Raw genomic sequence first — 14,456 nt, 5'->3', positions numbered from 1 at the left:
AATAGCTATACATTATTACAATACTTAGTTAATACCACAGTGATATTTGTTTTAGTCCTCGTTGATATGGCTGTTTTTTTGTTTTGAAGGTTAATATTTATTCGTTTTAGCCTAACATTTATTTATTTAGCCTTTAGTGGTTTAATTTTGAAAAATGTTGATTGAAACTTAAATGGCATAATTCTTAATTTTTTATACAGCGGTGGCCAAAATGATTAAAAAACTATTATTTTCAGCAGCTAAAAATGGGTTTAAGTCAGTTATTTCTATCTTTTGCTACAGTGTGTCAGTAGGAAATATATGTTTACATTTCCAAACATTCATTTTGCCATTAATTGTAATAATCCAGTGAGATTTTTGTTTGCACAAGGAGTCTGACAAAAACCAGTGCTCCAGAGATCTGATCATCCAGTCTGTCGGGAATGACATGAAGAAACAGAACAAACTGAGACAGACTCAATCCTGAAGTCTCCAAGATGCTTCAAGAAACCTAGCTGCAAAACTATGAGCAAGTGCACATAGGGCAAAAGCTGCTTTAAACACAAAGGATGGTCATTTGATTTAGTTAATTGATAAAGAAAATGTATTTATGACATTATTTTTGACAGCAGCATCATTTTACAGCATTTTTACACACGTAAAAACACAACTTTTCACAGCACTGTAGATTTGCGGGTAGGTTTCTTGAAGCATCTGTCTGTCTCTCCCCCAGGACTGTTAATATTCTAGCATGCAATAAAATTAGAATTTTTTTACAATTTAAACCACGTGCAAAATGTTAATAAAACATGAAAGAAATAAGAGTGTTTAGAAGGGGTAGCAACTGTGGCTCTAGAGTATTTTTCATTTAACTCACTAACCACAGATATTTTTTTCCTATTTAACATTTTAATAGCCATCTTAATTACATACAACCCTTACAGAAATTACAACTATATTACATATACATAATCATAATTACGTCAAAGTACAGAAAGGTCTTCAAAAAAAAAAATGCATTGGATATGACCTTAAAAAAAGGAAAAAGACAAAAGCCCTTTACATTGGATGATCAACCAAAATAAAATGAAGCAACAAGCTATATAGAGATAAACAATAGCCTTTTTTTTTTGCATACAAATTTCCCTTAAATGGGGTGGAAAAACTGTCAAAACTGTTGGCCCATCACATGCACAAAACTATTAACATTTTTCTTTAACTCAGGCATTTTAAACATGGGAATCTGCAGGAGCCTTTTGTGCTCATTTAGTTTTTCAGAATATAGCACAATACAGAAAAAGAATAATATGAAAAAAATCTGTAATTTGTTTAAAAAGGGTTGTAAATACAGAATAAACAGTTTCTTTTGTACCTACATTCAGGCAACCAATCCTGGCACTGACATTGCAAAGTGGACTTCAGAGAAACCCAACTTCAAACTGTAGGGATTTTTTAAATGTATTGACAGAGGCAGACTGCCATTAAAGAACAAGCAAAGTTATTCTCTTCAGGCAACAGAAAAACACAACAAACAAACATTTGAAAGATAATTCACTAATGTACCTTTATTTATTTTCAGTTTTCACTCTAATTTGGGACAGGGCATTGGTCTTGAGGTTTACGTTACAAATTGTACTTTTTTTGTTATTTTGTAAACACAGCAGCATCTCAGAATTATAATGTAACCCTGTTGTGCCTCAGAATCGTATAATTTACCACTTTAAACAAAGGAAGAAGTGTAGGAAATTACTTTTCATTACCATTAAATGCATTCCAAAGGAGGGCAAGGGCCGAAAGGCATTTTTGTACATAATGAAAAATTGTATCGTTAAAAGATACACATGCTAAAGGCTTACACAAAAGTATATCATGCAGTCTTAAAGACAACAGACTTTATGGTTTAACTGCATTTACTTCTGCCTGCTCAAAGTTCAATTTCATTTTTTTCTTTTCTAAATAATACCAGAGCAGCATCCCAAACCTTGAAGGATAGCTTTAGCCTGCTGTGTTCTCCATACGAAAGCTCACAGACACGGTCTGAACCTGGAATATGTCAGAATTAATTACAATGTCCTGGAAAGCAATAACACAAATCCAGACTATTATGATGTCCTTCTAGATTATTGCTTTGAACACTGACACTGTAAAGCACTGGAATTAACTATTAAAAACAGCAAAGTGAAGATGTCTCTTATCAAGTAATGGCAAGTTTTTAGTCTGGAGAATCTAGACGTCAACTTAAACATGCACATATGCTGAACACAAACTGCACCTCGGCCATGTGGGTTCAATGGCACTTGGCCAACTCAAGCGATCAGTCCACCAGAAAAAACTCAAATAACTTGTGCGTCCCGAATTACCCTTGCAGACTCACTTCAATTCTTTTTCCTTTTCTGAACACATCAATGTGTGCATATGTGCACACTCACTTTCGAACTTCCACCACACACTGGCAAAATGAATGAACAGCACCTAAAATTCTAGAAGTGCATTCGGCATATGATGTGAATGACATTACATTACAAAACTTGTGGTAGTTACATGAACAGGTAGCGTGTTGGGGCCAAAGCTTTGTGCAGTTTCTGGGAGGCTCCTTCTGTATGCTTTTTTCTTCTCGGCGGCTCAGATTCACAAACTCCTCCCCATCATAATAACGTCTTTTGGGAATCCCTCCATTTTGGCCACTTCAAAGCAGCCCAGTTTGCTATAAAAGTCCAACATCCTTTTGTCTATCTGCCGGACCTCACAGAATGCACCATGTGAGCCTGACAACCGAGGAGGAAAAGATGCGTTTATGAAACAAAGAATTCAAACAAATCACTGCAGCTTTTCATGTCCTCTAACATGTCGACATCTGACATTTATGAACTACAAACACTGCTTACTAAAGTCAAGTATGATGGTGGGGGATCACACGGAATTTAAAAGCAGCTTTAAATGTACAATATATTAATTAATTACTAATTACTGTGTAATAATGTTATTACTATAGCAATTAATAATGTATCATGTTAAATAAATGCACATGCCACACAACCTAACTTTACCTACCATTGGCTTTCAATGATGAGAGGAGACATCCCATCATGCTTTTGGCAACACTGGGGTCAGTAACTTTTGCGTGAATGTCCACTTTAATGAGTGACGGGAAGTTACTGAGGAACGATTCTGGTAAGCCTTCCTCCTCCTCATGGAAACTTAGCATTATTTTCTATAGGGGAAAAAAAATTATTAAACACAACATTTGATATAAGAAAGACCTCTAAATTATCAACTTGATCAAAATTTTAATTTAAATTTTTTTTTGTCTGAAAGTTCAGTAAATTGTTCCATAAAAAATAAAGTTTGATGAGTTTGATGAAGACATGACAAGCTAACCTCAGCATCTGACAGGTCCTTCTCTGTGTCTGGCTTGTTGTATTTCTCCTGCATGAATGGAATCCAACTCATCTTGCATTTCTTCACAAAAGGTTTGACATCCACAGTGCCCAGAGCATAACCACAGATACCTTCCTCATCCTCAAGCACAAAGCCATAGTCTGGGCTGTGCGTCAGGAAACCTCCTACTAACCTGCGATGAGGAAAATGATGGTACAAAGTTCACTAACTAAATATATATATATATACCCCCATAATACATTAATGTGACTAAAAGTGAAAGCTCAAACCACACCTGTCTCCAATAAGGTCCGGTGACTCGTCCGAGAAAGAGATGCCGTCACAGCCCTCAGTGAACATCTCTTTGCAGATCTTGTAGATGGCAGACTGAGGACAGAGAGTGAGAGAGATGCAGTGTGTGAAGGCATCTCACAGCTTTCATTCCACAAAGTGCGAGCCCTCTAAGGACTAACAGGTGGACCAGACTGCTGTTTCAGCAGAATGCTTCAGATGTGCTGCAAATAAACCTAAAAGCACAGCTTAAATTGGGACACCTCAGCTGGGAATTCAAGCAGCCAACAGCAACATTTTATTTAGACAGAGCATCTACAGAGTTTTCATACTAGACAGCTTGCCGTAGACAAGTCACGTCCTCAACAAAGCACAAAATTAACATCTTGGGGCTGGCTGTACAGCTGTGCGTAGGTTACAATTTAGCCTAGTTGCAATGTAAATGGGCATTAAGATACAAATTATGCACTACTAAATGAGTTTGTGTTGCACAATTAAACTTATTTGAAATAAAACATCAAATTGATTCAATTGCATCAATAATGCATTGTTCATATTTTAAGTTACTTCAATCCTTTAGAAATACATGATGATATACATTTACACTTTACATTTTAAAGAGAACATTCTGTAAATGACTCAGCTGCTCTTCAACACAAACCCAATTCTTTGTATTTAGTATGTACTGCTGCTTATTAATTTAAAGTTCAAATGTACAGTTTCTGAATTTTATTTACATTCATTACTTGCATATGTTATTTACAAAATACCTACTGTGGTATTTCATGCTTAAGCATCAGTGGAAACTTACTTATAATTATTTACGTGAAGCAAAAGGATAAACTTTAACAGCATAAATTGAAAATCAATGCATTTCAATACAACTTCTGCTTATGAATTAGAAAGTTTTTTTTTTGGATCATTGGAGGTAAATGGAAAGCTTATGTACTACTAGGTACATTCTGCCTTAACAAATAGTGCAAGCAAATTAAGTAGGCTACAGTAGGTAGTTACAAACTAGCTAGTTACTTGACCCTAGTCTGGCCTTTACATTTCAAGGAAGAACTTACAAATGGCTGATGCAAACCTTCCCTGGTGACTAGTGTTTCATAAAGTTGCATACACAGAAATTTTGCAAAAAATTAAATAAAATGGCTGATATCAGTGGCCAATGCCCAGCCAAAACCTACCTCATCTTTGGGAAAGTAAGGCCTTATGGTATAGATTTTGGAAGTTGGCATTGGTGGTGGTGGCTGGTAGAAAAGATCATTTGCCCCATCAATTGGCAACAGTCTCTGTGGAGACCAAAGCAAAAGCATTGCACAGTTTAGTATCTCTTTAGATTTGCCCATTTGACTGCACTGCTACTGAAACTTTAGCTGCCGTTTACCTGCTCCAGCTGAACCGACCTCACACAATGGAGCTGAACAAGAATGTGCCTAATATCAGCATGGGAATTAATTGCTTCACAAGTAAACTGGCTTCTCTTGTAGGTCAGTGTACAGCAAGAGCACGTAAACATCATACATAAGATACGCACCATTGAAAATCATTTCCACCTTTTTTTCTGAGAGAAACAAAAATGAAACAAAATTGCGCAGGCTTGGTCTGAGAAAGGCTTAACTGGCTAAAGGAGATGCTCCTTTCCCGCTCTTTTTCGCTGCGCAAGATCTTCCTGTAGAGAAAAGGATGAAGCTGGCGCGCAAAGCAAAACTCCATGACCAAATATTTCCAGCTTAAGACACATTTTCCTTGACAGACCATTTAAAATAGCTGAATCATTCTGAGATGTTAAGTATGCCGAGGTTATGGATTAGTAATAATTTGTTCATGGAGCTTTGAGCAGGCTCGTTGTCGCACACGCAAGCGCAGTGTTGTGGACGCATGCGCAGACAAAATATGGCAAATATTTTTGCGCTGTTTCCTGCAAAGAAACAAGATTTCATAAAATAAAACCTAACCATGCCGCGCTGTCGCAAGCGCAGGGGGAAAAGCAGCATCTCATTTGGGCAGTTGCTGAAAGAAATCCAAATTTATGCTAGGTTAGAAAACACCATCACCCCAAACACTGAATCTGACCCATTTCAGTTTACACTTCAGAAAAAAGTCCAAGTGGCTCTCAACACCCTTTCGTTTTTCTATGCAGCTGCTGACAGCTCACCTTAAACAGACCAACCCGTACCGTTTCGCAACCATACAAACATCTAAAACAAATGAAAATATATCTTCGTGTAACATTTTGCTGGTAATTCAATATTGGATACCTGGAACTCTCCTGCTAGACCGCCCCTAAAGGCCCAGGGCTCTTGGTCGCCACTTAAGAACTGTGCTGACGACTGACTACGACACCCTGTTGAGATCAGATCCAAGCGGAGAACATTATGTGAGGGGCTTTCTGGCATAATGAGGGGGAAGGGGTATAGGGTAGAGGTGTCTTTTTTCCAAATAATAAAAAAAAAAAAAAAAACGTAGATACTACAAAAATGGAACACACCTCAAGATTAACAACAGTGAAAACTGCAGATATCTTCTGCCTAGGGCTCAAGCAGCTTAAGCTTACAATGACAGAGGGCTTACACTGACTACAATGCCAGATTTGGGCACATTACTGAAATGATTCATTTTTCACATGATTCTTAGGCCTTTAGAATTAAGTGAGGTGTGTGATGGAATCTAGGATAAGGTATCAAGCACTAGCCCTTCAACTAAATAATATTACTAGTCTGTTTTGAAGAGATGAGGCATTTAAGAATTACTGGCTGGATCGGTTTTCCTACATTTTAGACAAACTGTTGTTGATGATACGTCATCAGTTCACTCGCTGGTACTAAATAAGCTTCAGCTGTTTAAGCCCTCTGAATTCTAACCTTCATCTGAAGTCACATTTAGACCTATCTGCCTTGTCACATGACTATCAAGCATTCTTCATCGGCCACCACCGTGGACAATTTCTTTGATCGATTAAAAAAAATCATATCATATAATCTTACATGATCGATGGAGCAGATCTGGACCCTTCATGGGTAAGCCACAAAATAAATACCTAATTCAAAAGTCTGCAACAACTGAATCTTTGCAGTCACTACGCCTGCTTGCTCCTGTAGCAGATAACCATGATAAAATTGGGTGATTTTCATTGCTGTTGAGCAGACACAAGCTCTATAGTGCAACTGGAAATCCAGTTGTTTCTAAACAACAGTACCAATGTGAGGGGATGAGGACTCGGCGTCATGTAACAAGACAAATGCAGCGCAGATCCAGGAGACAAAGTTCTCCTGTTTTCAATCAATTTGATCATACTTAAAACACATCCTGTGATGAAATGGCAGGACACACAACACACAGCATCTGAGGGGAATTTTACCACTTTGCTTTTTGTTTTGTTTTGTTTATCCTGAAAATTGTTCTCCTTTTAACTTAATAGTCTTACTATGGAGGTGTGTTTAGATGACTGCGGCAAGGGTATCAATTTTCCCCTAAGTTGGTGTGGTAAACCTGGTCAGAGCCATTTCAATTGGGCCTACTGATAGAAACAAAATTAATGTTAGAGCTGCCAAAGAAAATAATTGGTGGGTTAACACCTAACACTTGAGCTATCGCAGCGCAAATGTGACTTCATCCAAAACCTTTCCTTTCCTGAGACATTGAAAAAAATTATTTGGACACGTAATGAAAGAAAATATATCGATAAAACCCCGAAAAATAAAAATGATAATCGCAGCACTGTGCATAGACTGGGCACTGTCCATCCAACAGCAGTAGAAACTTGTGCTGAGGATTCTTCCATCTGTACATAACGAAGGAAAAAGACAATAAAATAGCTCATTAGTAACTGATCTCAGCACAACAGCAGTGAGCCTCTGACTGAATGCCATCTGCACTGCTTTGGACAGTGTAGAAATGCTGGCTGAAAATGCGCTGGGATTTGGACTGTCCGAGCAAACAGAGGCCAAAAAGCATATTGAGAGGGGACAGTCTGAATAAATAAATCTACAACAGTTAAATCAACATCACATTTTAACGTCTCAAATAAAGAGAAGCCTTTATGGGTGTTCTAAAAAAACTAATTTGATTCAGATTGTATAGAACACCCTCATTAGTGCAAAAGATTATATACTTTATTTTCTCTTCCATCAGTTAACGACAACTTAGATGTGGCATGCCAGTTTTGGTTGCTGCCTGCTGTGTTGCTTTGTTATAAAGCTTGACAGAAACCTGTGAATGAAATGTGGTTACCAAGGTAACCCAGGCCATGCTGGTGCTATAATTACTCAACCAACTTCCAACAAAAACCTCATTTAGAGCAGAATCCATTACTCTAACTGTACCGTAGTGATGCCCAGAAGCTATATGGATAACAAACACGGCATTCTCAGTGACAGGTCTCTCAATAAAATAATCATAAATAAAAGGGCTGGCTAATGACCCAAGCGCTTCTCAGATAAGAGACCCTTCAATTTGCTGACTGCACAACTGTATAATAGGACCGTGAGAACTGTGTACAGTTCGCTGGAATGTAGTGTGCGGACCGGCCAGACAAGACCAGACCAGCTCAGTTAGAGTAAAGCATACGCTGAGGTTGTTTGTGGAGTTTCTTCCTATAATGCTCATGATCATCATGTGTGACCCTGGACCACAAAACCAGTTTTAAGTCGCTGGGGTATATTTGCAGCAAAAGCCAAAAATACACTGTATGGGTCAAAATGATTGATTTTTCTTTTATGCCAAAAATCATTAGGATAAAGAAAAAGATCACGTTCCATGAAGATATTTTGTAAATTTCCTACCATAAATATATTAAAGCTTATTTTTTGTTTAGTAATATGCATTGCTAAGGACTTCATTTGGACAACTTTAAAAGCAATTTTGTCAATATTTAGATTTTTTTGCACCCTCAGATTCCAGATTTTCAAATAGTTGTATCCTAACAAACCATACATCAATGGAAAGCTTATGTATTCAGCTTTGATAAATCTCAATTTTGAGAAATTGACCCTTATGACTGGTTTTGTGGTCCAGGGTCACCTATATGGTAAAAGAAAATCCATCATATACAAAGTATTCATTCATGATGCACCAGAATAGCCTTACACAGCCGCCTTGCTTTCCAAGATCGCATGCGCGGCGCACTAGGGGCTTATTTTCCTCCACGATCACACCCTTGTTTGAAAGAGATTGCAACAGATGTTGCCAAGTTAATGCACAATGATACTGAATGCACAGCAAGCAGCAGGATCCACCCTGGCAACTGTGACCACAGCCGTCCATTCTATATTCATTCTATCTGATCAAGAGTGGCCTGAAGGAGAGGCACTGGCTAGCAATGAGGACAGCATCCAGTCAGTAAAAGAAAAAGAGTCTTTACACATTACGTGAAAATAAGTAAGAGAAAGCAAGTGTACACTAGACTGAATTTCCATAAATGGCAGACTTTGCCCAAGAAATATCAGTAGCGCAAGTGGAATATGTTCATACAGTGAGTTGAGAACTAAGGTCTTATAATTAAATTTACACTCAACTCTAAAAATATGCTCTGCATCTGTTAAGAATTGCATTTTGAGCACTTGAAATCTTAACAGCGTCACTATAAAATGGTGCAGTACATGAAGTGTAGATGTGTATGTTTTATTAACTGGCGACTATTGAAATGAGTGCTCATTCTTTTTTAATTCTACCGAATAACGTAACAAGTATTTCATGGGCTCAGCATGGTTAAAAAGCCTAGAGGAGCAGCAAAGAGATGTCGCCATACCTACCTAACCACTGAACAAATGATTTCACCATTGAGATGATACTCTTTATATCCCAGATATAGGGATACAGGTCATAAAGAATGGTCCTGTTGGCTGAGTTGGAGAGTCTGGTGAACATCTGGATGACGGAGCAGCACATCTCCTCAAATTTTTCCGCTCTGGATTGCCATTCAGCTACCTATGTGAAACATGAATACCACCTTTAGCATATCCACACTATCAAATGTCTCCTGCTTCAACACAGCTCAGCAACAACTGCAAAAAATGTGCAATTACCTATAAGGCGAATCATAAAGGCACCACCATGTGGTGAAAGTAATTACTGCATTTCCACCATTTTGTTACTAAAGTATACTGAGCAAACATTTTTGTTCATATTTAATTTAATATGGACAAAAACGAGGCCATAACAGATGAAAAGAGTTCATACATTTTGACCAACAACTTTCTATGACTTTTACATGTTCTCACCATTAAATCAGTCAAACCTACTCAAAATGGCAAATGAATCATTCAGATTAATTTGTGAACCAGTTAATTTGCGGACTAGACTCAAATCAACCAACTCTAAAGAATGATTATCTCACAAATCAGACAAGGATGTTTTACCCTACACAAGAGCAATGTTTAGCCTATTAAATATTTAAGTCTGAAGCAGCAATTAAAAGTACATTAAATATAGGAATTTACAGGAATTGATGAATCTTAAAATTATATTAATCTCCATGACTGTCCAGGCACAATAAACAATTTTTTTATCCATGACCATGGAAGTAGAGAATTTTTGTTCAGTTTGATGTGAAAAGATTGACACCTAGCTGTACAAAACTACTACTTATTGATCAGATTCATCAAAACCTTGTTTTTAAACATGACAATTCTCACCTTCTCTGGATCCTTTTCTTTGGAGTTTACACTAACGTAATTGCTATTGGCTCTCAACCAGTTAAATTCTTTCAACATCTGTACTGCTTTAGGACCGTGTTCGTACGGCAGGTAGAAGAGTTCAGCTAGCAGGGTCAGATCCTCCAGAGTAAGAGGCTCAGCAGTAAACAGTGGCTTCTCATTGGGTCCTGGAAGGAACACTTCCTTATTGAGCTGGTCATCAGTCTGCATCGGTGCAATGTCACTGCCTGAATCCTCTTGAATGGACATCTCTGCGGACTTGGACTCTGTCAGGCTCTCTTTGTCTGTGTCCATGGGTTTGAGATCTTCTGTCATTTTAGCCTTGACAATCTCTGTGAGGATCTGGTTGACATTTTTCGTGTCCACCTCGTCGTGTTTCTCCACGACCATCTCCATGGGTTCTTCATCGGACTCCTTCTTCTCCACTTCCACCTCCTCTTCTTTGCCAAGCACATGCGGTTCATCGCTAAGGGGCACGGTTGGACTCGTGATGGACTGTTGGAAGACTGTAGTCACTGTAGTGGAAATGCCCAGACTGGGCACAGTGAGTGCAGAAACATCTATAGAAGTGCTTTTAGCTCCACTGTGAGGAACCTGCCGACCTGCAACAAAAGACAGAAAGATTAAGAAAGAAAGGTTAAGATAGATGATACCAAATCCAGGACAACTAAGATCACGTTACATATCACACAAAGAAGAAATAGTTACTGTTGTACTGATGAGGCACTCCAAACTCGCTAAGCCATTCAGTGAGAGCCATCTTGAGCGCGATCTGCGGGCTGTAGAGGATGTCCGTTTCTAGCTCCTCATCACTGCCCTCGTTTTCCAACTTTATCTGGATGGACACAGTGCTATCTTCACTGTCCGCTAAACACAGAAATAAGAAGCTACAATCAAACAAGATTAAACACACAAATGTGATATAATGTTGATGAATTAAGTCAATTCTGATCAATAATAGGAGCAAAATGTTTCTCTTAGTAAAAAACAGCACTCTGCCATAACTTATTTGTTGAACATCAAGATTTAAGTAGAATTCATAAGGAAAAATCCATCCCGGAATATTAGCTGTTCTAGGGACATAAATCCATGTTAAAATATTAACTGCTTTGAGTCAGCATAAAGCAAAAATTGCAATTGTCTTTTCTATTGTGATGACAGCTTCTCAAATGAGAAAAAAAGTCCATTTGGATTCAATTGGATCATTGTCATTTTTATAATATTTTTGCACATATTTTGCCCTTACAATGAAAGCATATTGGAATATTATATTATGTCCAGCAAAAAAAAAAAAAAGACAGTCGTACAGGTTAGGAATGATGTGGGTGAGTAAATGATGAGCATTTTAATTTTTCCATGAACTTACCTTTTAAGCGAAAAACTTTGCTCATTTTTTTACATAAACATATTATAAAAACAATCTTTTCATAAAGACATACTTACTCATAACAACATCTTTTCTCACTCCATTCATGTTAGACTTATACCACGTGGCTAATGTGTGAATAGCCACAAAATTAGACTCAAATTCACAGTTAGGGTTGGTGAGGACTCCCTTCAACCGAGGGATGAGTTCTGTGGACCTGCCTTTATAAGGCCCCAAGAAAAGTCTCTTCTGATCGTAGTCATTAGCATGAATATTGTCCCAGATGACAGGAGCTCTCCTCAGTATCTTTGTGACTTCTTCGATAGATTCAACAGTTATGTCTTTAGAAACTACCTTGGGACCTGTCAAACACGGAAAGGCATTTTTAAAATCCACAAGAGAGCAAAATAGTCCCCTCAATGAAAACACAACTCACCTGTCCACAGCACCTCAATACCAGGAAGCAGCTTTTCACCTATTGTGCGCAGGTAAGGCGATTGTGACACATTTGGGTAACAAAATGTTCCACAATACTCTAAGGACACAGAAACATGAAATAATTATGATAAGTTATAAAATAGAAACAATACATTAGATAGCATTACACAAAGCACCATGGTTAATAATAATAATAATAATCATCTTACCTGTGGGGCAAAATAAAAATATTTCAGGCTCTCCCAAATATTGGAAGAGCTCATTGGTGATAGATACTTGAGCATGTGCAAAGGAGCTGAATACCTCCTTGTCAGCTGGACACATGTTATGATCAATGTCATCAAACAGTAAGGCAAAGGACTTGCACCCAAAATGAGAGACCTGCACAAAAGGTAGACAGAGATGTAGGTCATAAAAACACTGACACCAGTGCAGTATAAGCTTCTGAATAGGTTCATTCTCACCTGGTCTAACTTCCTTTTAAGTGTTGACACTTCCTTCTGATTTGAGAATGTAATATCCAGGCCAGGGGAAATGGCATAAATGAACTCAATCCCATGTTCTTTAGCAGCACTTATTAAAGTTGTGAGTTGGTCTTTAAAAGCAAAAGACATTAGATTAAACTTAAGCCAAATAAAGCATAACGACCGGTACCTTTTAAAAAAGCATGAAAAAAATATATATTTCACCTGCTTCCTCAACAGAATACATTTCTCTCCAAAACATTCTGTGTTTGTAGTCATCTTTTGGGGCATACAGATAGGTGTTCAAACCCCATTTCTGCTGCCTGAAACACATCAAATATAAAATACAAAAAACAGTATTAGCGATTACAATAGCATGCATAAACTTGTCTAAAAGAAAGTGAGATTTAGTGGCAAGTCGAATCAGAAAGGGGCAGGATGTTTGCACAATACCTCCTGAAAAGCTCTTTCCTTTGTTCCATAGTCCATGGCCGTCCATAGAAGCCTGTGGTGAACAAAATAAGAAAAAAACCCCAAATGTTTTTGTTTTTTTGACAAACGCAACATTCCACAAACAGATGCTACAGTCAATCAACAGCTAAGCACTATATATACAAATGTTTTCAAGCAATGCAGGCAACTAATTGGACTCACGGTTGCATATGCTTTACGTTTGACAACATTAAGTTGGATTTGTTAAAATGTGCTCACCCTCCACAACACCAGTGATGAACTTCCTGCGGCCTGTTCGCTCAACCCCGATACTGGGCTCGTCCAATGGACACTGCGTATCCGCAACAGCTTCGGTGGGAACTGGATTTGCTTCATTTTCTGACTGGGTGGACTCAATTATTTTGTCTTCCTGAACCATTTTGAATTGTACTTAATAATGTCTGCTGGAAGTATCGGTGTAGTCGTCAGCCGCAGAAACACTAACTCGATTCACCGTTACTGGGTTAGTAGGTCACGGAGTCACCGGCAGGGAGCTCAATTCTATCGGATGCAGATTATCTGCATATTTCTTCGTTAAAAAACACGACAGTCATTCACGTACAGTGCTGAAAGCTTTCTGGACTAAGTTATATCTGGACTGTCTGCTCGCGGTCGAGCAAGCGAACTGGACCCGTGTTTCAATGATGTCAGAAGCGCCAATTAGCATTACCCGATGTTTTCTCTAATAACTTTTATTGGGTCAACTTTACATCATGTGCCAATCATAAATTAATAACATTTAAGCTTACTGTACACCTGCATCGCGACTTCAAACAGATCCTATCAATGTAACGCAACGTTAGTCGACACTGTTTAATTTTGCACTCTTCTTCCTGTTTACACTTACTGCGCAGACTCAGAAAACCGGTTTGAACCAGTAAAGGACGGTTTGCGCGAGTCTGAAACCAAATCTCTAGCAAAGCTCTTAAAGGGGCAGCGGGAATATTAGCTCTAGTCCAGCCTGAATGAGAAAGGTAAAGTCGTGACGTATTGTGGATGGCAACTGTTCATTTAATTAATCTTATAATAAGGTTGGATACCTTTTCTATAAATATACGTGTAAATGTATTAGTACAAAGGAACTTTGTGTTTCTGAACAAAATCAGAGACACTGACATTATCGGAGACTCTTTGCATTAAAAAGATTATAAGTTATTTTCAAGTTGCATACAATTTTCTTTTGTATATTTAACCCAATGTCCTTTTTCTTGTTTATTAATTATTTTATTGTGTAAGGTTAGTGTTCTCTGAATAAAAAAGAGAGTAAAAAACGACCTATATTAATAAACTTTGATTATTTCTGTGAAACCGGAAGAGATTTGAGATGAACATCTCTTTCGTCCACAGTCTCTGTGCAGACGTGCGCATACTTAATGTGTGGTTATGAAT

General features: G+C 37.9%; 1 protein-coding gene across 1 annotated transcript; it reads right to left on the bottom strand.

Annotated features, from left to right (window-relative positions):
- Window positions 1-574: 574 nt before the first annotated feature.
- Window positions 575-13,985, bottom strand: LOC306884547 (protein O-GlcNAcase-like). Its single transcript, XM_079440500.1, has 16 exons — window positions 13,287-13,985; window positions 13,029-13,080; window positions 12,801-12,898; window positions 12,576-12,706; window positions 12,321-12,492; window positions 12,110-12,208; window positions 11,751-12,035; window positions 11,016-11,174; window positions 10,287-10,909; window positions 9,405-9,579; window positions 5,913-5,998; window positions 4,839-4,943; window positions 3,653-3,744; window positions 3,358-3,550; window positions 3,031-3,190; window positions 575-2,744 (listed from the first exon to the last, which is right to left on the bottom strand). Exons 1-16 carry the CDS (start codon window positions 13,444-13,446, stop codon window positions 2,608-2,610), a joined length of 2,727 nt encoding a protein of 908 aa, XP_079296626.1. The 5' UTR covers window positions 13,447-13,985; the 3' UTR covers window positions 575-2,607.
- Window positions 13,986-14,456: the final 471 nt, after the last annotated feature.

The sequence above is a fragment of the Barbus barbus genome (assembly GCF_936440315.1).
Source record: "Barbus barbus genome assembly, chromosome: 18".
Lineage (NCBI taxonomy): Eukaryota > Metazoa > Chordata > Actinopteri > Cypriniformes > Cyprinidae > Barbus > Barbus barbus.
This window is presented reverse-complemented; position numbering and strand designations above follow the sequence as displayed.

Excerpts from the sequence above, each read along its gene's own strand:
- LOC306884547 (XM_079440500.1), bottom strand. The coding sequence starts at position 13,446 with ATGGTTCAGGAAGACAAAATAATTGAGTCCACCCAGTCAGAAAATGAA. Across the intron at positions 9,580-10,286 it reads AAGAAAAGGATCCAGAGAAG|GTAGCTGAATGGCAATCCAG; the intron begins GTGAGAATTGTC and ends TGTTTCACATAG. Across the intron at positions 3,551-3,652 it reads CCGGACCTTATTGGAGACAG|GTTAGTAGGAGGTTTCCTGA; the intron begins GTGTGGTTTGAG and ends TCCTCATCGCAG.